The 22,820-nt window shown below is 37.6% G+C and overlaps 1 protein-coding gene across 5 annotated transcripts in view; it reads left to right on the top strand.

The window, feature by feature from the left end:
- The window catches only part of Cdk14 (cyclin dependent kinase 14), a 532,454-nt gene that overhangs the window by 301,828 nt on the left and 207,806 nt on the right, over nucleotides 1-22,820 (top strand). For all 5 annotated transcript variants that reach the window (XM_034518915.2, XM_076913083.1, XM_034518917.2 and 2 more), the window contains one exon: nucleotides 9,438-9,558. In XM_034518915.2, coding sequence (XP_034374806.1) covers nucleotides 9,438-9,558 — 121 coding nt within the window. The remainder of the gene's footprint in view (nucleotides 1-9,437; nucleotides 9,559-22,820) is intronic.

Here is a 22,820-nt window from a genome sequence, read left to right as displayed (position 1 = left end):
TTTATTTATTTATTTATTTATTTATTTTGCTTTTTAAAAAAAATTTTTATTGGATTTTTTATTTATATTTCAGATGTAATCCCCTTTCTCCATTTCCCCCCACCCCACCCAGGAACCTCCTATACCTTCCCCCCCCCCCCCGCTTCTATGAGGATATGCCAGTTTGACCAACACCATTAGTTGAAGATGCTTTTTTTTTTTCTTTAGTATGTATTTCTGACCTGATTATCAAAACACATGTCCGTAGGTGTGTGGATTTATGTCTGAGTATTCAATTCAATTCCCCTCATCAATGTGTTGCTTTTATGCCAATACCATGTTATTTTTATTACTTAGTTTTGTAATCAGCTTGAAATTGGAATGGTAAGACCTCTAGCAGTTTTTTGTTTCAGATTTTTAAAATTGTTCAATATCGTTTAACTATCCTGGGTGTGTGTGTGTGTGTGTGTGTGTGTATATATATATATATATATATATATATATATATATATATATATAACTGGAAATTGTCTTTTCAAAATCTATAAAGAATTGTGTTGGAATTTTGAGGTATAATGACCATTTTTCCTATGTTTAATCCTACTTTTACATTAGCATGATAGGTCTTTCTTCTAATATCTTCAAAGACTTGATATTCGTTCATTCATTCATTCATTTATTCATTTGTTCATTCATTCAATTTACATCCCAATTTCTGCCCCTTCTCTCAGTCTCCGTCACATAGCCCCTTTTCCCATTCCCTTTCCCCTTCTCTGAGAGGGTGGCAGACTCCCCACCATGGCACATCAAGGACTTGATACTTTTATCATACAAGCCTTTCACTTGCTTGGTTAGAGTTACCTCAAATTATTTTATATTTTTTAAGGCTGTTGTGAAAAATGTTGTTGTTTCCTGATTTCTTTTTTAATTCATTTGTCATTTGTATATAGGAAGGCTTCTGATTTTTTTGAGTTAATTTTGTATTTAGCTACTTCTCTGAAAGTGTTTATCAGCTGTAGGAGTTTCCTGGTAGACTTTTTAGAGTCATTTCTACATACTATCATATCATCTGCAAGTAAAGATACATTGGCTTTTTCCTTCTGATTTATATCCATTCTTTTTTAACCTTATAGTTGTAATTATTTCAACAAATATACTTTAAAATGTGTGTGTTTGTGCATGTGCATGTACACTTGTATGTGTGTGCATGTGTTTGTGTATGCCTGTATGCACATGTGTGTGCCTGTGTGTGCATGTGCGTGAGTATATGTGCGTGTGCATGTGCGTGTGTGTGTGTATGTGTATGTGTGTGTGTTTATGTGTACATGTACACTAGAGTACATGTAATTTCTGGAAATCAAGCTGAGGATATCAGTCTTGTAAGCAAGTACTCTTACTAGTTGAGCTATCTCCCTCTTATCAAAACTATCTTTTGTTTAATATACTCAGATGCATAGTCAATAATGTTATAGGTAATATTATAAATTATATGAGCTAATGCCTCAAATGTTGTAGATATGCCTTCATTTAAAACAGATTTTTATGATAAAGTTTTGTCTTTTACATTTAATTTAAATAATGGTAATGAGTGTAAATGCAAATTAGATGGTGGAGGTGTTAACCTAGTGTGCATAAGATTCTGGGTTTGATCCACAATATCTTATAAGCCAGGCATCGTGTTCTGCACTTGTAACTCCAGCACTCAGGAGATGGAGGCCCGATCAGAATTTTAAGGTCATTCTCAGCTATATGGCGTTTATGTCCAGTCTAAAACTTTAACTTAAAAAATAATAATATTAAATGTTTCTACCAAGCCAGTATAGATACATGATCCATCAGAATTGCCAGTTTTCTCAGATTAGGACATTAATTTGCTGTGTGGTGTTGTCATCTGGAATTAAAATAATAACACTGACTTTTAGGAACTGAGAAACAGAAACTAGCAACAGAAGCCAATGAGCTGTGAAAACGGTGGCGTATTCACACATGCCCCATTGGAAATGCTCCTGCACCCTCTGCTCATGCAGATGGGACGGGATCAGTGATGCAGAACTGCTTTGAGGAAAGCTTTTGAAGAATTGGAGTGGATATGAAGATTTTGGGATTACTTCTGTAGCATTACTGAAATTGATGACTTGGATGAGCACTGAAGTTATCATAGTCTGCCCCAAGTATCAGCAGACCTTTCTTATGTAGTTTGTTAGATCCTCTGTAAAGTGATACTCTGGGTCTCATGGTATCTGTCAGCTACTCCACTCAGCTGTTTAAATGCAAATCCAACCATTGTGGCATATGAATAACTGGAGGTAGCTTCTTTGCAAAGGCTTTAATTTAGAAGGACAGGTGCCAAATAGTCCAATTTATAGACCTCAGACTTCAGATCTTTCATTTTTCATGCAAACTCAAACAACAACAGCAGCAGCAGCAGCAACAACAACAAAAACAAAAGGCGAGAGAACCCTAAAATTTGAGCAGATATAACTACTTGGGTAAATCCAGAACTACCATCAGGCATTTATCTTTGCTATGTCAGGTGAAGCTTTGTTTAATACATTGGCCAATCCATAACAATGAGTTTGCCAAACAATATTAGCTCAATCATTCTACGTGACCTTACTCTATATACATATATATTAATTTCATGTCAATAAATACCTCTCAAAGAAGTGTGTATTTTTATTTTCTATACAAGAGCAAAAATTTAAAAAAAGGTGTAAGCTTAGATTTTTCAAAACCTACTTTAATAAAGGTTCTTAAATGCTTTAACCTCCTTTCTAGCCCACCATCCACCAGAGCTAATGGAAGGAAAGGTTATAGGGCAAAAAGGTTATAGATGTGGACCTGTTTAGAAATAGTTATCTGTGGGTGATTCCAATCTGCATTGTCAGGATATCAGTTCACATGAATTAGCAGTGGTAGCTTGATTCACTCACAAACACCAATAATGAATCAGCAATGGCAGTTTGATCCAGAAGAAACCACAAGGCTCTGTCAATTGGCCCAGTCTTTGGAAGCAACAAAAAGCTGCCAGAATATCATGAGAAGTTCTTTGTGTGTTTCTTTCTTTTAAGTCATAACAAACAATAATCAGGGAAGAAGGCAAGGTGAACCAATGCTAGAGCATCATCAGTGAAGACCAGGAAAAAGTGACAAGGTGAACCAAAGCCAGACTGTCCTCCGCTGTCTCCTGGACTATATTTATATCCTTGCCAAACATCATGTGTCCTCTCAAGCATCTGCTCCATCAAAACATCACATGACATTTTTGCAGGAAGCTTCCAGAAAAACACCGCGTGTCTGTTCCCAGCAAAACATCCTCTCACATGTTTGCTTCAGCAAAACATCCTGTCACAAGACAGTTTCCAGAAAAAATGTCACATAACATAATTTCATCCCCAAAGAAACCAGAAATTTCCACTTCATAAAGTCCTGAATTTAAACTCAATTATGTGATCTTTCTTATTTTCTTTGGAAATTGTTCTACTTTGCTTTTTGGAGCGGCTATAAAACACCATGACAAAGGCAACTTCAGGAAGCAAGGGTTTATGTCATCTTTTACCTCCAGGATACAGTCTATCACTGAAGGAAGTGAAGCCCAGGCAAGAAGCTGAACAGGGAGGAACCAAAGCAGGGACCATGGAGGAAGAATGTTTACTGACTTGTTACCTCTGACTTACTCAGCCTGCTTTCTTATATAACTCAGGGCCATCTTCCCAGAGGTGGCCCTACCCACAGTAGACTGGGTCCTCTAACATCAATCATTGAACAACAACAGAAATAGCTCCACAAATTTGACTACAGGCCAATCTGAGGAGCCTTTTTTTCTCTCTCAATTGAAGTTTCCTCTTCCCAGATGACTCTGGCTTGTGCCAAGTTGACCAAAAACAAAAAAGCAACAACAACAACAACAACAACAACACCCTGAATCAACACAAAAATCTTTGTTAACATTTTATGAACATTTCTTTTGTTTAAAATGAAAGATAGAAGTAAATTGTTAAGGTAGACAAATTAAACATGATTTTCTGACCTTCATATTTTTAAAATAATTAGATGCTGAATAATTGGAAAGAACTAAGTCTATGGATCAAAGGTTTAAATTTGGGAAGAAACCACCTCTGAATGAGAATTAAAAGCAAGTATCACACAGAGACATACATGTGTATCATGCACAGGGCATACATGTGTCTGCACCACATAGAGTCCTAGAGCTGAAAGACTGGACAGAAGCGCCATCCCTAACCCGGAAGTAATCTTCAGTTGAGAACCATTTGCAAATGTAATTTAGTTTCCTCCAAGTTGATTTTTCTTAGGGAGACAAACTACACTTAAAGGTAGCCGCATGCCCAGTAGTAAATAGCAAATACAGTATGACCTCAGTGTCATCTTTGGAGGCTCCTTGTCTCATAATATTCTGGGCATCTTTTATTTATTTTTTATTTTTTATTTTTTTAGCCCTACATGTTCTTTGTGTACACATTATGGCTTCCAGTTTTGTATTTTTATGGGATTCCTCACTGTGTGAATGAGTGGGTTTCTATGTCTATATCTGTTTCTTGTAATTTCCTTGGACTCTCTTTCTTGCATTTGCTTTGGCCTACTTTATTTTGTTTTTCTTTTAGCCTCTTATATTGGGTTTTATTTCATCGTACTCCATTAGATGCCTCTTGGTTTGCTAAAGAGAGACATAAAAAATATAAATCTGTATAGGAGGGGAGATGGGAAAGATTGAGGCATAATGGAAGAAGGAAACCACAATCAGAATATGTTGTATAGAAAAAATCCTCTTCCACTTAAGAAAAAAATGTTATATAAGAAAACATGTCAAGAATTTTGAAGAAGAAGAACCAGAAAAGCAAGTCATCATCCACCATGCCTGACAGCTTGTGTGCACTTGAGAACCACTCTGCATGTCATTTTTCAGCACTGTGAGAAACTGCTAGCTTAAGGAAAGAAAGGCTGATTTTAGCCCAGAAGTTCGGGGGTCTAAGTTGATAGCTCATGACTCTATGTTTCTATGTCTTAGTGAGGCAGAGCATCAAGGTACAAAGTGTGTGTTAGAGCCAATATGCTCATCTCATTGTTGAGAAAAAGAACAGGAAGAAAAGTCATACATTCAGAGACCTAGTCCCTTTAACTAAGCCCTTCATCCATGTTTCACACCATCTCTAAATAGTGTCATCAGATTACAGATCTGTCCATGAATTAATCCATTCATGGTCAAAGCTCCTGTGAACCACTGCTTCCTAAAAGCCTTGCCTCTGAACATTACATTACACACCCAAGTGTTCAATCCATGAGTATCCACATTTCAAGATACTGATTTAAATGTACAGCCTGTACAAAACCAGTATGAGACAAACATAATAAGGTCCCAGAGGGATGCCATATCATTCTTGTTTAACTATTCTGTAGAAAAGAAGTAAAGGAAGAAATTTAAGAAAAGCAATCAGCAGGTTATAACTCACCAGAGAGAACAATTAAGAGCTGCAACACCAAATAAGAGTGTCCATTATTTGGTGTTGATTGTCTCATCTATCTATACAAATATAAAGAATACTGTCCTGGGATTTCTTCTTTGACCATGCTAGAGGATACAACAAAACTCAACATGGCAGCAGATCTTATCTCTGAGTTATCAATGCTATAAACACAGGAAAAGAATTTTTAGAAAATTGTTAGCTACAAAGCTTCTTTTACTTCTCTTGTACAGGAATAATGCCATCCCAACTCTGAACTCTCAGCAGTAGCTCTTGAATACCAGAACTTTCTTCTTTACTCTCAGTTCTGCCTTCATTAGACGTGGCAATACAAAAGCTATATACATCCCTTTGTTATGAGAGCCATTACAGGGGCCCATAGGCACCTGTACCCTTTCCAGGTGTACAAACTCAGCCATGCTGCGTTGTACAGGCAAGCTGCCTTCATCTGGTTGGCATCTCACATTTCTTTTCAACTTTCAATTCAGACTAAACATTAATATAAGTTTTGATAATCACCCATGAACTTCATGTTTTTTAAAAGGTAGTGTAGCTCTCTTCCTGTAGTGTAACCATAGCAACTGACAGGGAACACAGAGAGAAAGCTTTCACACATGCTGTGCTAATTAATCCTGTCCTACAGTTTTCCTTCAGCTGAAAGATGCAGTTTAATAAATTTTGCATGAGTAAGCAGGTTTTGATTTGTGAACCTTATAAATACATAGCATGGTCTATATACTTATACATCTTTTCCCAAAAAGATCTGGGAAAATGGTACTAGAAAGTCATATTTCAAGGTATTCTTTTTTGAAAAAAGATGAGCCATTGTTTATGTAATTTTGTCTTTCCTGAACAAAATTAAGATTTATTTCTCTTATTAAGTGAATATAAATATCCTTAGAGTGAACACCTTTTGTTCATCAATGTATGGTACACCTTCAGAGCTATCAGCTTTCAAATGAGTATATTCATGAAAGGTGATAAGAGAGCTTCCCAAGTGGTGAGAAAACTACATTCTGAACTAAAATATTCTTATTTTCTCTATAGAAATCTATAAGCAAACCCTCTTTAAAAACTCTTTTATAAAACGTTGAAAACTCATCTCCATTGCTCCTTTGGGAACCATTGTAATTTTTTTTAAAGTTAACAGGTCCATTTCAATCATCTTTAAACTTTGAAGCTGTGACTTTTTTGATTTAAGTATGTGAGGAGGAAGAAAATAGTAGAATATAAACTTCTGTTTGGATTTTCCACAAATCCTTAACCAACTTCACAACTCACATTTGATCTGCAATCACATGTGATGGTTTTGATTTATAGTATCTTTAGGACATTCTGGGGTTTCTTTTCATTTTTTTTCACATCTTAGGGTATCACTTTCTATTAATAACAAGACTGATTGTCTAATCTGTCAAAGGAAATCAAAGTATTTCCATTCTCCTAGCTCTGTCTGAGCTGTCGGACAATAAGGCCTCAGGAAGAGCATCCAGCATGAATGGCATCGCATTTGACTTGACAGCCACATACGGGATAAGGCAGAACCGATGTCCAGACCTGTCCTTAGCTCTTTGGTTTCTGTATGAAAGTGCAGTCATTTAAGGACCAGACCTTTGAGGGGCTTACCAAACCCTTCAGATACTCTCCGCAGTACAGTTTTGTGTGATTGGAGGTAGGATTATAAACATTACATGGCAAAGAATGTGTTACATAGATTCTGTGCTTGGAGATACTTCTATTTATGTGCAAAATAGTATGTATAGTAGAGGATATTTGTATATTTCTTACATCTATACATTTTTGAATAGGATATATATACCAATTCAGTGTATCATCGCTTTACTGTAAACATTTTAATGTAGAATAATTGACTATAATAATAAGTAAATTAATTAGCAATTCTTTGCTTTACCAGTTGTCATATTAATCTTAAATTTTACCTACAAATCCAGAAATTGAACAGCTATGGTTAATAAACAGGAAGAAGTTCATGTTTCCAAATATTACTGATAATTTTTATAGATCACTGAAATGAGCATGTTATAGTAGGTTCCTGCCCCCCCCAAATTGTATTATGTAACACTTTAAGCATAATACAAATAAAAGATCTTTTACACTTATGATCTAGATATGTCACATAACTGTGGGAAAAGTACCAGAGGTGGTCAATTTAGATGAAGGAACAAGTTTCTTTTTGTTCATGGTCTCAGAAGTTTCAGTTGGTAATAACTTAGTCCTTTTGCTTTTGAACCTATGGTGATGCAGAATATCACAGCAAAAAGCCCATGATGGAGCAAAGCTTCTCACTCTGTAGCTACTGGGAGCAAACGAGAGAAAGGCTAGCACCCTGATACCCTTTTCAAGACTGTTCCCTCCCCGCACCCAGTGAACTGACATCCTTCTACTAGACTCCATCTACCCAGGTCCATCAACTCTCAGTAGCACTGTCACCACTGAACTGGTCTTTAACAAATGGGTCACAAGGGAGCATTGCAGATCTACCATACTGCATCTGTCATTAATGACAGCCAGATAGTTACTTATCCCTTGTTTTACTTTCAAAAAGAACACTGTGAAATATATGACCTTTAAGTGAATTAGAAGGGGGAAATGATTTAGAATGCTTGCTACTCATGCAGAAGACCTGAGCTCAGTTCTCAGCACCCAAGTCAGAAAGCTCACAACTGCCTGTAATGGCCACTCCAGGGGTTCAAAGCCTCTTTTGTGGCCATTACAGGCACACACTTGGATGTGTATGTAGCATGTGCATGTACAAACACAGTGTGCATGCACATACACATAATAAAAATAAATAATTTTAAAGTATTATGTTTGGGATTAGGCTTGGGATATCATTTTTCTTAACATGCTGGAGGGTCATGTTCATTCATTACTATTGTAAATAAACATTTTTCAAAGAGAATTAGACAGTCATTACATACAACCCAGGGAAAAACACTCAGAAAAACTTACTAGATAATGAAAAAGGAGGGACTGGGTGGGTGGCTCAGCAATTAAGGGCATGCGCTGACACACAGCTTTGCAGAGGGCCCAGGTTGGCTGCCAGTAGTACCCACATCAGGAAACTCTCACATACTTGGAACTCCTGTTTCTGGAGATCTAACACTCTCTTCTGGTCTCTGAAGGCTTCCATACTCATGTGCATATATCACCATACACATAATTAAAATCTTTTAAAAAATGGATAATCTCACATTCCAGAGGCAAACCTCTGAGGACATACGAATGCATGTTTTGGTTTGTTTTTAATTCCTTTTGCAGTCTGTGTCTGTATGTGAATATTTATGGTTGTAAGGTCAAATTGCACATACATTTCCAATTAAAGTAATACTGCTGCTTTTTCCCATTGCAGTTTGATATCTGCTATCAACATTTATATGTGCTAGATCCATCATTGTTTTATAATTCTGGAGCTCTCTGGTTTTTTGATAAACCTCCCCAGTGTGCACCCCCTTGTGAGTCTTTGAGAAACACACACGCCACAAGAACTTTGGATGAAGCTCTTTGAGAAAAGTATTTCTTATTACAGACTCAGTAGCCATGCAGACATTGGGAGCACTGATTGGATGTATAGCTGGGAAACTTTAATATATCTTTTCTGAGTGTTATTTGTCCTTATTGATATAGCTTACAAACAAGGAACCCTTAGAACTAGAGTTCTGTGAAACAGAATTTTGAAGTAGCCAGAAGATTCTAGAGTAGTTGTGACTGTTTAGTGATATTTCATCAGACTTACAACACTAACGCTTTATTTGCAGTATGAATGACTTGATGATTACGAGCATGTTTTCAGAACATAGAGACTACACATATTCTTCTCAATCTTTGTGTTAACCTTGAACTTGCGTTCACGTATCTGAATTAAGTAGTGTTGCTTAACATTTTAAAATGGAACATTTGAATTTAAAGCACATGTTCTTTGAATGCCCACTTAACTTCTTTGTTTTCTCTAACCTACAGGTCTTGCAAGAGCAAAATCCGTCCCTAGCCACACATACTCCAATGAAGTGGTTACCTTGTGGTACAGACCGCCAGATGTTCTCCTGGGCTCTACAGAGTATTCCACTTGCCTTGACATGTGGTGAGTAATGAGTACCCTATCTAATCTGTATGCCATGATTTGTCTGGGCCAGAACTAGACAAACATCTAACCGTGAGGACAAAGACTAACGGTGCAGGAGTCTTGCCTGTGTGTGGCTGTACTGTTGCCTTTTTAAAATCTGATTGGGAATGGGACCTCATCAGAGTCTGCTCCAGATGGTGTCTCGGTAATAGTTCTTGATGGACAAGGTCAGAGGCTTTTTGTCTGACTGTCAGCACTGTAATTTTCTCTGTGAGGTCATAATTTATGGTTTTATTTTATTACGAGGAAGTGGGTATCTTCAAAGAGCAGGAGACCTAGAATTAGGAGACAAATGTTTATATTTACTACAAATCTCTGGTAATTGGTTTGATGGAAAGCTATTGATACTAATTTTCCAAAATGAAATACCGTGACTTTAAAAAATACAGAATAATTTCAAGATAGTGTCATTTCATGCAGTAGTTCACCAGCTGTTAAAAATCTTTAATGAATTAAAATGACTGGTAATGGTTGTTACATATTTGTTAATACTGGCAAACTACTCTGTATTCCCATTTATGTGAGGTATGAAGTATAATCCTCAAAGGGAAAGAATCTTACTCTTAACACTCAGGAGAGTCACACATGGGTATTGAGCATGCCTTTTCCTTCTCTGGATTCACAATTGGTTTTGAAGTAAAATAATTCATGGAGCTTGTGGCTATTTTACAACGGTGCCATCATTCCTGAATGATTACACTGCTGTATTTAAAATTTAGTTCCACGATCATATAATGTTTATGGCCTCAGTAAAACTTCAGTGTGTATTATTTATTTTCCTCTTGTGTAGTTACTTCATGGCTCTCCCCTAACAATCTCGGCTTTTAAAAATTAGACACTAATGAGTCCTAGTTTCTTACCTGGTCTATTTCATATAAAAACAATACATTAAGAAAACAATCAGGCTCCTTGCAATGAATAACTTGGGGGCTTTCTTAATGTGTGTTTAAGATGTCCCTAGGTGTGGGGCTTGCTGTTCTGTGGAGTCACAAAAATAATCTGCAGCATCTTATAAGCACATACTTTTAATCTTAGGTTATAGATATATAGCTTTCAATAGCACTGTAAAAGAATCCAGGCAATCAAACACCCGAAAATTTGCTATCATAAATTTATATACTTCATCATAAATTTAATCATATTTTAATGATATTCTAAGGTCCCAGGAATAAATATCACTGCCTGTCATTGAGTGGCTGAGTTGATCCATCTTTTCATCACACACACTTCCTAACATTGGCTTTTTAATGTTTATTTACTCTTTATTGAGTTAATTTTTTTCCTAAGGATAGGCCTATTTTTTGAGCAACGCAGATACTTAGAACATTAGCTCTAATTGGGGAAGGTTGGAGATAAAAGCCTGTGCATACACCCGGGTATGTTTTAGTTGCCTTCTTAATCCCTTGCTGCTTTCTGCTGTTAGTTGAGAGGTGGCTATGCAAATAATGATAATTATATTACAGTCTTGAGTTATAAAGTTTTTCCTCTTTATTTTCTGCATGAGGAAATACTTAATAGTCTTTCAGTGAGTTCAGCTAAGGTCTCTACTAATAAAATGTAGTTTTGAAATAATTGTGGCGTAGAGCCAGTTTTGTCTTAGTTGCTTGGCAATTTAGTCAAGATTATACCCTCTGAAACACAAGATGCTGTTCCTCCCGTGCCTCCAGCTCAATTATGGGGAAAAAAACATTAAAAATGTTCTCTAAGGGACTAGGTACATGGCTCGGTTATGAAGTGTTTCCAAGTGTGATGCCCTAAGTCTAACATGGTGGCACATGTATGTAACCCCAACACAGGGGATGAGGAGGCAGGCAGGACACTCGACCTCGACTTAGCAAATCAGTGATTTCCAAGTTCAGGGACAGACATTGTCTCAAAAATTAAGGTGGACAGCAAAGACATCACTGACCTGGCCTCACTGTGATTCACATGTGTGTCTAAGACTTATGCATACACACAGACACACACATATATACAGCACAAAACTACAAGGATGTTTACAATTTTGGGTTATTGCCTAGTTGGAGGACCTGAATTCAGTCTCCAGAACCAGTGTACAATTGTGAATATTCTGGACAGACAGAGCTTGAAGTCTCACTGTCTAGTCAGCCTAGCCTACTTGAAGAGTTCCAAGCCATCGAGAGAACTGCCCTCCTCCCTCAAAGGTAGAGAGCTTCACGAAAAACAACACTCAAAGCTGACCTCTCACCCCCATCTGCATGCACATTCACACATGTGCTAGAACAAACACACACACACAAAACAATACACCTATACACACATGCGTGCACACAGGGTGGAGTAGGGCAAATGTTCTTTATAGTATAAAGTACTGGGTGGTCTCTGCCTTGCTAAAATGTTTGTTTCTTACATTGTTTGTTTTCTAAGCTGTCCCACTTCACTCCCTACTCCAACTCTACCCCATGTGTATGGGTGATAATTGGGACTCTGCCCATGTCTTGGAAAAGAGACACGGTCTTAGGATATAAAGAAGTCCATTATTGGAAGGAAGGGGGAAAACTGATAGAAAATAGTGTAGGACCCCCAGTGCCTTTTGTTCCCATGCCAAGATTATTCATTTCCAGAAACAACTAGCAAACGCATCAGGGTTGAGCAGTTGTGTCCCGCCCCAGCCCCTCCTCCTTCCCCCCCCACTTCTTTCCAGTTCATTTCCAAGCCTAAAAATTATGTCTATGCTATGCCTGTCATTCTGAATCTGATGTCATTCCAAGCAATTTTCTAAAAGCTGTTTTGCTATTTTGCTATAAGACAGGTAAAAATGCATGTGCCTTTCCCATGAGAGGGGCGTTCACAGGGCACTGATTTTTTTTTTTTTTTTTTTTTTTTTTGCATAATCAATGGCATCGATGCAGGATATTCAGACACCTGGAAATGGGATTGTAATTGAGCCATGGCTCAGCTGCACCAAAAAGAAATACAAATATTAACCCAGGGAGGCAGGTGGCAGGAGTTCCAGGCTATTTTTACAGTTCATTTACTATCCTGGGGCTGCAGGGCAGTAACTAAGAACTGATGATCCCTACGCACTGTTAAATGGCCACAGGCACTAAAAATATTAATGAAGACACATATGCAGTAACTGTCAGCATGTGATAGAAATCAGAGCTGGCACTGTTGGGAGCTTCTCCTGTAGGTCTCCAGCACCAAGGCAATGCGTGAACGCCAAGCACGACTTGAGACCTCAACCAAGGTAGTTCCGATACCTTTGTTTCCCTTCAAAAATGAAAATCGACGCAGCAGAATCAAATTGAATGTTGCCTCTTGTAAACAGTCTGCTAACTCTTGGATGGTGTAGCTCCTTGAAAGTCAGAGCACTGGACATCATTGCTGAGCTTTGAAGCCAGAGAGACTCCCGGGGTTCTGAAAAGCACATGACAGGAAGCGTGGGTGTGAGGGCAGCTTCCTGTGTAGCTCTTCACCTGCTAGAGAGCGCATCTCTTACTGCGGAGCCCGCTCCTCTAAATAAGCTTATATTCCTTCTTCGATGCCCAGATTTATGTTGCAGCTGCCCACATTCTCAAAAGCAGAACACAGTTGAGGATTATTTTACAGGTTTAATTTTTGATGTCAGATAACCAAATTATCTACTGTTAATAAATGATTATCTCATCAAAGGCATTGTGCTTTAGAGGGAGCTGGTGGTATCAACCACAGTGTCCCCCCAGCACAGTGTGCAAAGAATGATGGCATGCCAAGCGCTTCCTATCATCTTCTTCTTTAAAGCTAATTAACATATTAACTATGCCTGTCAAAATGTGGGGTAGATCATTTATAAATAAGCCTGTCAAACATAATGAGATTGCATATTAAATCACCTCTCTCTATTACATCTCTGATTTCAGATTAGAATGAATTTATTTAACATTGTAGCAGCTGGGTGGTTTGGAAAAGAATCTGTGTAAGTCATAATGTATGGGAAAATGTCTGCATTAAAATTTATTTTTAATACGCTAGAAAGAATATTGCCTATTTATTAAGTATCATAGGCCATTTGACATTGCTTCATATTGCTTAATGGCCATATATATTGGAGTATCCAGTGCTCTACCATCATCTCGGCTGATCTTTCATGGCAATTTATACAATAAACTTTAAGACTGGGATTTATTTACCAGTATTTAAGAAAAATAGCCACAAATGAACCTTGCTCTACCTCTTACCCTGAACATAATTTATTCTATGTAAGGTCCATGTTATTTTGAAAACTTGACCAATAATAATAGTAATAGTAGGTACTTTCTTGACCACAAACTGCAACAATCCCTGCTATGCTTTTAAGTTACTTCCCTATTATGCAGTGAAGTGAACAGGCTGCAAAGATCTACTGAAGGTCATATGGTCAGTAAACAGCCAACACCCAGACTCTGGGGCAACCGTCTCAGCTCCCCTCTGTTTATACAACATTCTGTGCTATCTCATAAGATTTGTAAGATATTGGTCTTATTTTACTACCAATTATGTAACTCTAAAATGTAAACAAAGTACTTTATAATATATTATACTTCAGCCCATGTTGGGTCTTTTGTGCAGCTCTAATATTTTGGGTGTCTTTGGTTCTCACTCAGGTGCCTGTGCCCCGTCTGTCTCTCCTGACAGCTTTATTCAGATATCGTCTACTATATAATTATATTCAAGGAAGACTCAAAAAGAAACAAGGCATGAATCACTGAATTGAATACATTTTCATGATACTGCTATCTACGCTGACATACATTTTCCCAACTCCTAGTCATTACTCATTTTTCACTTCTACTAAAGTGAATGAGTCCATTTTTAAAAACAGTGTCAAGTACAAATGAGATTTTGAATTCCTGAGCTACAACAGTCATCTCTTTGTCAACGTTGTTTGCATGTTTTCTAATTATTGCAGTCATAAAGCCAAGAATGATATGAAACATTTCATTGTCAAATTCAACAGCTCTCTAAGAGCCCTTAAGCAGTGCTCAAATGGCTTACTCCATATAAGCATGCTCCAACTGGCTCACTGACAGTGGGATGCAACAGAAGTAGGTAAAGACAAGCACAGAGAAAGACCCACTCTGTCCAGGAGGCAGCCATAGTTTGTAATTCTTTACATCTAATGAGGCCTCTTAAATTTTGACTTACCATGTAATTCATCAACATTCAATGACACATTCAGGAATTAATAATTCTGGAAGGACAGTAGGTACAAAAAAGTCTAAGTGTGCCATATAATGTAAAATATACCGGAGCAACAACTGGTTCTACATTTCAGTCAGAAGAAATTTGGTACATTTCCTTTACGTCACACCTAAGGGCTGTTGCCTACCAAAACTTTCACAGAAAATTTATTATTATAAGGTTTCTCGGTCTGTACGTCCCTCTAACCCTGTCTGATTGTGAGACTGTAGGGTGACTGCCAAGAGCTACGTATGAGATGATAAAGAGAATCTTTTTTTTTTAATGTATGGTTATAATTTTTACATCTTGTCCTTTATCAGTACATGTCTGTGAGACAAACCGTGTATTTCAGTCAATATATCTGGCCACTTTGTAGTAATGATAATATGTAAGATGAATATCTGTGTAGTCTTTCCTGCAAGATATTTGTAAATCAAATTAAACTTTATCTAATTTTTCAATCACCATTGGCAATGTAACTGGCTGCCCACGAATGGATTTCTGAGTTTTTAAATTGCCAGTCACAGAGACTAAGTTTTGTGACACTATTATAAACTTAGTGTAATCCACTGTCTCACTAGCTAGGGAGACTGAAACGAGATGGTTACAAGAAATTCTTGGGAAACATAAAACTAAATAAATGTTGAAAGTAGTAGCCTCATTGCCTTTTGGATCTGTGAGTCAATTAAATTAAATGTCTTGTGTTTCTATTGAGTTGTAGCATCCAAGAATGCTGTGGATTATGACAATGAGATAGAAGATGCTATATTTGATTTTAAGGAATGATCATACAGTCTCTGTCTTTGAAATTAGAACTTGTAGCTCAAGAGTTTTCATATTACATGGGAGATCAGGGCATGGATACAATATGATTCTATGTGTTAGCCTAGAAATATGTAAATTAAGGAATGTCACGTGTAGGTTAATCCCTTTAATTTTTTGGCGTGAGTGGTATATGTATTTATCTTGTACACACACACACACATCACTGTGTGGCTGCACCATCTTCTCATTGCTGGTTATGTTATAAGTTGCATATATATTCACATAGAAATATTTTTCTGACTACGAAATGCTTTGCCTTTTAAAGTAACAAAAACATCCCGAAGCCCCAATTAGCCTTTTTCTCCCACTGTTTGTCCCATGTCTACCTTAGTTAATGAAGCTTTCAACTAGTCTTCTCAGTTTGCAGATGGAACACTGTGACAATAAAACTTACGTTAAGCATAGCTGGTTAACTACCAACTATGTGTGAAAAGCAGGACAAGACCTACTTTACTCATGGCTGCTCTTTCATCTCTCAGTGCATTGTCAACTCTTCTAGCAAGTCTAGAAACCTCACAAGTTCCACTTAGTTGTTTGTCTTACCATCTTTCAATTTATTATACTGATAGATTTACACTGGAGAGCTAATCTATGACCTTGTTCATAGATTGACTTACTTTTTTGAGATTATACTCAGTGAGTATTATGGAGGAAGAAGACTTTACTCCTTCCTGCCAACCTTGCCCCACCACACTTTTATCTTAGTCTCCCTGTGTGGAGTCTTCATTATAGTTTTATACATGAGTATGTCAGAAGTACTCAAAGTTAATAAGTCAGATAGTATTTATAATTATATATTATTTTAGAATAACCTTTTAGATTTTCTAATTACATTTGATTTTTAATGTATTTGCTTTTATACATCTTGCTAATTTCAAAATGTTTTAAAATTTCAAAATGTTTTAAAATACATATGAAAAACATTTTCCAAATGCTCAAAGACATCATAATATCTATGTGTCATATATGTTAATTTTTAAGATTGTATTTTAATTGCATCATTTCTCCCTTCCCTTTTCTCTTTCCATGCCTTCCCATATATCCCTCTCAAATCTCCTTCAAACTCATGGCCTCTTGCTATCACTAATTGTTACTGCTGACATACATACATACATACATACATACATACATACATTATATTTCTAAATATAACTTGTTGGGTTCATATATTGTTATTTGTATGCATGTTTTCAAGGCTGGCTGTTTGGCAATGGACAACCAATTGTTTTGCTCTTCCCTGAAGAGGACCACATCTTCTGCCCCAGATTTACTAGCTTGTATGTAGTTCTTTATGTAGAGTTAAGGGCTCTTCAGGCCTTTCCCTGTCCATGTTCCTTGATGGTCTCTTTTTTTAGGTCACCCCTGGGAAGTCATTTTAGGGAGATGTTATGGGTGCAACTTCTGATGTTACTTGAAGACACAATCTCACAGCAAAGTCCCTGATCCTCTGACTCTGAATCATACCACTCTCTTACACTATGTTCCCTAAGCCTTAACTGTGGGAATGGTTTGTGCTATTTTTAAAGTCAGCCATCTTTCAGGAATACATCAGGTTAAAAATATGTGTGTATACATTTTAAAATTTTAATTTTAATCTTTGTGTATGTGTGTTTATATGAGTATATGTCATAGATATACAAGTGCCCACAGAGGTCAGAAGAGGGTGTTAGATCCCGTGGAACTGGAATTATAGGAAGTTGTGAGCCACCTGCTGTGGGTACTAGGAAGCAAACTAGGCTCCTGGAAGAGCCGGAAGTACTTTTGCTTTAAAATCTAGGCCCTCTCCTGCCCACTGTATCATATAAATTAGTCAAATCAGAAAAATCAACATTACCATCTGTATTTGTTACTATCTTTAGTGCTGTGTTGAAATCCCTGACAAAGAAATTTAAGAGAAAAGGGATTTATTTCAATAACACAGTCTCTCCCAAGAGGAAGTCTGGCAGCAGGAGCATAAGGTAGCTGGTCACATTCCATCTATAGTCAGGAAGCAGCAAGCGACAAAGGCAGATGCTCAGCTTGCTGTCTCCTTTCCCTGTAGTCTGGGTCCTCAGCCCAGGATATGCTGCCATGCACAGTAGGAAGCACTTTCATCTCCTCTTATCTCACCATGCCTATAATCTCTTACAGATGGGGCCAGAGATTTGTCTACAAAATGGTTGTAGGTACTGTCAAGTTGACAATCAGTATTAACAAATACAAGCCTACTTCTCATCAACTTGACACTCTGACATGTACATAACTAACTCAAATATAAGCATGAATATCATGATACATGTTATATGATGGTACAGTTTATGGATGAAATGTATATTATATAATTGATTATGCTTCCTTTTCTTCTGGCTTCATATAGAAAACTTTCTTTAGGTATAAGAGGGATACTTGTGTGTTTGCTAATTTTTGTAAATGTGTTATAATGAATGTAAGGACCAGTTGACCCTTCAGTTCTTCATATATTTTCGAAGCTTAATTTTCATTGTAAATTGACTAGAATTGGGGTCACCTAACAGACACACCTCTGGGCATGTCTTTGAGGGAGTTTCCAGAGTACTTAAACTGAGAAAGGAAAACACACCCTGAATGCAGGTGGCACTATCACTTTGGGTTGGGTCCTCCATTAAAGAGAAAAACAAAAAGAAAGACTAGCACCAGGGCTCTCTGCTCTGAAGAGGTGAAGAGGCAAGAAGAGCTACTTCTGCGCTCCTGCCTCCCCCATTGCAATGGATGACAACCTCAGACCATGAGTCTCAATACTCCCTTACAGAAGATGTTTCTTGTCCAGTAGAGGTCACAGTACTGAGAAAGGTTTCTAATACCGTCCTATGTGGGCATACGGCTGGCTTTTTCTGTAGGAAACTCTCTGAAATCAATGTCATTGGCTTATTTTTGGTTCTTCAGAAGTTCATAACTGGTGGATGATGTCCTCAGATCACAAAAGAAGAAGACAGGAGCTGATGGTCATACAGACCAATTCACGCACCTTTCATTGGATTCCTCTTTGTTCTTCTCAGAGCCTCTCTATTTTCTGCTGCAAGTTTACTTTTGACCTTTGAAGCTGATTGGTCCAGTTTAATCTATGCGTTGGAGAAGAGGGGCTGGTAAGAAGAAACTGACTGGGAAGTTCCTCTTTCCATAAAGTTCTAATCATCGATCCTGTTTTCAGCTGTCGGGTTCATCTTCATGGTGTTTAGAGCCTGTGTCTCTATGTGCTTAGCCTTGTCTAAGTTCCTAAGTTCAAATCCTCTCACTGTAACTTGGAATTGCTTGCTTCCTATGATTTGTGGTGATCACTAACTACACCTTCATGCACATCTGAAAACAAGTTATCTCTCATCTAAGTTGCCTTCCTTTGTGTGTTTTAATTTCTTCTTGTGTGTGTTTTGATTTGGTTTAATTTTACTTTCCTAATTAGCTATAATGGTCCCTTGGTAGGAAAGAAGAACTGTATATTTTGTTCTATTTCTTTCTCTTGCTGATAATTCAATACACATGGTTTTAACTAAAGAGCTAGCTACTAGCGTCCTTGCTCCCTGGGGTGGGAGCCAGTGAAATAAGATAGCAGTGGAGGAAACTGTGACTGTCAGCCTCTAGGTGTGATGGTGGAAGCAGATAATCCATACCACTCAATTTTTAGTGAAATAAAATAACTTTGCATAGGGAAGCAAACTTTACAGTAAAACCATATTTTGATTTATGAACCAGTTATGAAGGGAGATTAAATCTGAATCCATAACTTTTAAAAGTAACAACATTTTCTGTGAATATAAAGAGTGTGTTGAAGATGGTAGTCCTTTGGATCTACATTCTGTATGAATCCAATATGACCTTGTCGTTTAAAAAAAAGCACAGAAGGTGAGGGGCGTAGCTCAGTTGGAAGAGTGCTTCCCAGCACGTAGGAAAGACCTGATTCCCCGCATCACAGAAACGCAGATAGAGTAGTGTATATGAGCTGCCCCAGGGCTTGTGGGGTTGGAATATGAAAATCAGAAGTTCAAGTTCATTCTCTGATACAAAGTGAGTTGAAAGCCAGCAGGCACTACATGAGACTTTGTTTCCATGGAAAGATTAATTAGCAAGACATTAGAAAAACTTCGAGGTCAGTCAAGCTACAAGACAGAATGCTGGCATGTATGCATGGGAATGACATCATCGGGTGGAAACTGAAATGTAATTGATCAGAAACTGGCCAGCTCTGTGAGTGTCACTCATGGCGATAGTAAGGAGATGGAGCTGTTCCCACTGCTCAGCAGCGGACAGAAGAGGGGGACTGGTGCAGCCCTTAACATTTGTCCAGTAGCTCTTCGTGATACTGCGTTGTCTACCACACAGTCTAAGGAAGAGTCATCTTTTCTTCACAGATCTGTTGCATAAATTATCAATAGATTAGCAAATTATTTTCTATTTTAGGTGCTATAGCAGGAAGTTTTTTTTATTTTTTCTCTTTGTGTGTATTGTCCTTTGATTATTAGTGTTAATCAATGTCATTAGAGGAATAATGAAAATAATACAATAATTTAAAAAGATTTTTATGTGTATGAGTATTTGCCTACAGGTATTATGTACGCCACATGTACACCTTGCAGGTTGGAAAAGAATTCCACATTCCCTGGAGCTGGGGTTCATAGATGAGTGTGACCTGCCATGGGGGTTCAGAGAATCTATCCTGAGTACTCTGCAAACGGACCAGCTCTTCCTTACCAAGGAGTCATGTCTCCAACCCCACACTAACCCTCAGCCAACAACTTAAAAGAATTAAAGTAAAACTCAACTAAAGTAACCTCTCAGTGGCCAAGAAACTGCTTGCTAGATGCCATTAAAATATTCAGAACGTTCAGTATGTGACAGGCACTTAGTGATTACTGGAACAGAACCTGAATTGTGTGTTCTGGGGCACATGAGAGTAGTTCATCTTTGCCATGGCATTTTGTATTTCTCTATATTCCCATGTGAGATGAGAGATTCGGTGAGACACTTATCTAATTACATCTCCTACAGAGCCCGGCAGGGCTTTTATCATTCTTTCTGATTGATAGTTCAAACAGTTCCTCCTTTCTTCCTAGCTTTTACCATATTTGCTTTTAGAAATTGAATGTACTCATATCCTAATGAAAATTCAACAGATTAAAACTTTATTATAGCAGCTATATAAGCTTGCATTTGTTTGTCATGTTTAATTTAACCTGTTTAACTTAGAAGCTGCTTCGGCATTTAAGTAACAGAGTGAAATCAATTTATAATATCAGTGCTTTTTTTATGACCATTTTGAACCTCCAGACCCCATCTGGAGATGTCTGGTTGTGTTTCTCACACTGTTTGATGGTACCACAGAAAGAAATCAGAATACAAAACCTTCTCTAGAATCCTACGGTAGCCCCATTCCCATGAAGATTTTCCATTGGCATGCAGTGAATCTAGTCACTCATTCATTTCTTCATTCATTTTGAATGACACTTTACGGAATACTCTAGAGTAAAAGGAAGCTGATTCTGCCTTCAGTTAGTGCCCTCACGCATTAGTCCATTGCCAGCTCCCAGTGCAGTCCCTCAGTCAGTTACTAGTCTGCACAGACCACATTGCACAGCAAGTTTACACCCTTTTCCCAAAAGTTAACCATGAAACTCTGTAGTGAAAAGGGTTCTTATCTTCCTATGTTGTATATGTTATCTGAGTTACTAAGTGAGCCATAAGTATCACCTGCCCTGTCACGTATCTTAATGTGGTAGCATTGTAATATTCATAATCAGAGTCCATCAAAATTCAGCCAGGTATGTGAGGAACGGACCTAAATACCAGTAACATGCAACATAAATTGAATTTCAGAGTTTGCCTCATAGAAAAATAATTTACAGGAAAATTTTTACTAATAATTTCTCTTCATGATATACCAGATATGATTTCATGGGTAAAACAAGGCGTATATAGGTCATTTGATCAGATCTTTAAGATACCCATGAACAGGGTTTTCTTTTTTCCTCCTGATTCTTTGTTTTACTGCACAGTTTACTGGGAGAAGCCTTAAAAATAGCTTCCTTATTCTGCATCAGCTGAAAGAGAAGCAAAAGTCAGAATTCAGGCTTCACGGTTTGTTTTTCTTTTTCTGCCTGGTTCATGCTTAATCCTTTGAGAGGCACCATCATCGTTGGTTGTGTTTTAAATGACTTCCTTCTTTAATTATTCTACAATACAACACATGATATTCCCTTGCTGTTTGGTGTAGCATTCTTAATTTTCTATTTGCTCCAAGTAGGCTTTAGTGGGGTATTTTTCTGTCACTATCCCAGTAACTGGTTATCAGCAGTCAATGTCCTGGTTATCTATATGGATTACCATTATCCACTATCATCTTCCTCAAATATTAAGACATTGCTTAAGATCAGTAGCTTCGTATGCTGGAGATACTCAAAGTGGTGGTAGACAGTTATTTTCTTGGCTAATTGTTTACATTCTCTGCCCAAAGTTCTAATTCTGAACACTTGGCTCCATTTTACTGAACCATCGTTGTGTTCCCTGGTTAGAAAACAGAATTACCATCTTAATATCTTCTGTCTGATCTTGGTGACCTAATCAAAACATGCTGTTCTAATCGGAGTAGCAGCATAGCATAACAAAGTGTCATCCACCCAGGACCCAGGAGTGAAGCTTCCAGACCTGGCACTGAAACTGGACATGGACTTACAAAATGCAGTTCTTTTATGGGTTAAAAACAATTGTAGACATTGCTAAGTTTTAGCACTCAAGTAATTTTCCCTGCTAAATGAGGGTTCTCTATAGCAACTACTGGAGTTTCTTTGGGGCATCTTATAAACAAAGGTAGAGTGGTAATATTTTGGGGAAAACTAATGTTTTGTAGAAATTTGTAGTGATTATGTAGTAATATTATCCATCAGACACCTCCTCTGAATATCTCGTGTGTGCACTCCTCAGACTCATTTATGTCAATGATTGATCCATTCATCTTAAAGGCATTTTCTGACTGTTTGTACTAGTCACTGTGCTGGTCACAGGGATGAGAAAGATCCACCTTACATTAAATATTATATGTTATTACACGAGAATATAGTTAGAACAGTGGTCACTGTGAAGGAAAGGGTTAAAATGTATCCCTGGAGACTGATAAGGAGATGTAGCGGTGTGATGGCCCAGCTCTCCAGCCTACTTGAGAAAGCCATCTGTCCCACTTAGGGTTTCTGTTGCTGCAATGAAACAGTATGACCAAAAGGCAAGTTGGG

The sequence above is a fragment of the Arvicanthis niloticus genome, chromosome 15, assembly GCF_011762505.2.
Source record: "Arvicanthis niloticus isolate mArvNil1 chromosome 15, mArvNil1.pat.X, whole genome shotgun sequence".
Taxonomy (NCBI): Eukaryota; Metazoa; Chordata; class Mammalia; order Rodentia; family Muridae; genus Arvicanthis; species Arvicanthis niloticus.
Note: the sequence above shows the minus strand (reverse complement) of the source record. Positions and strands in the feature narration are given on the sequence as shown.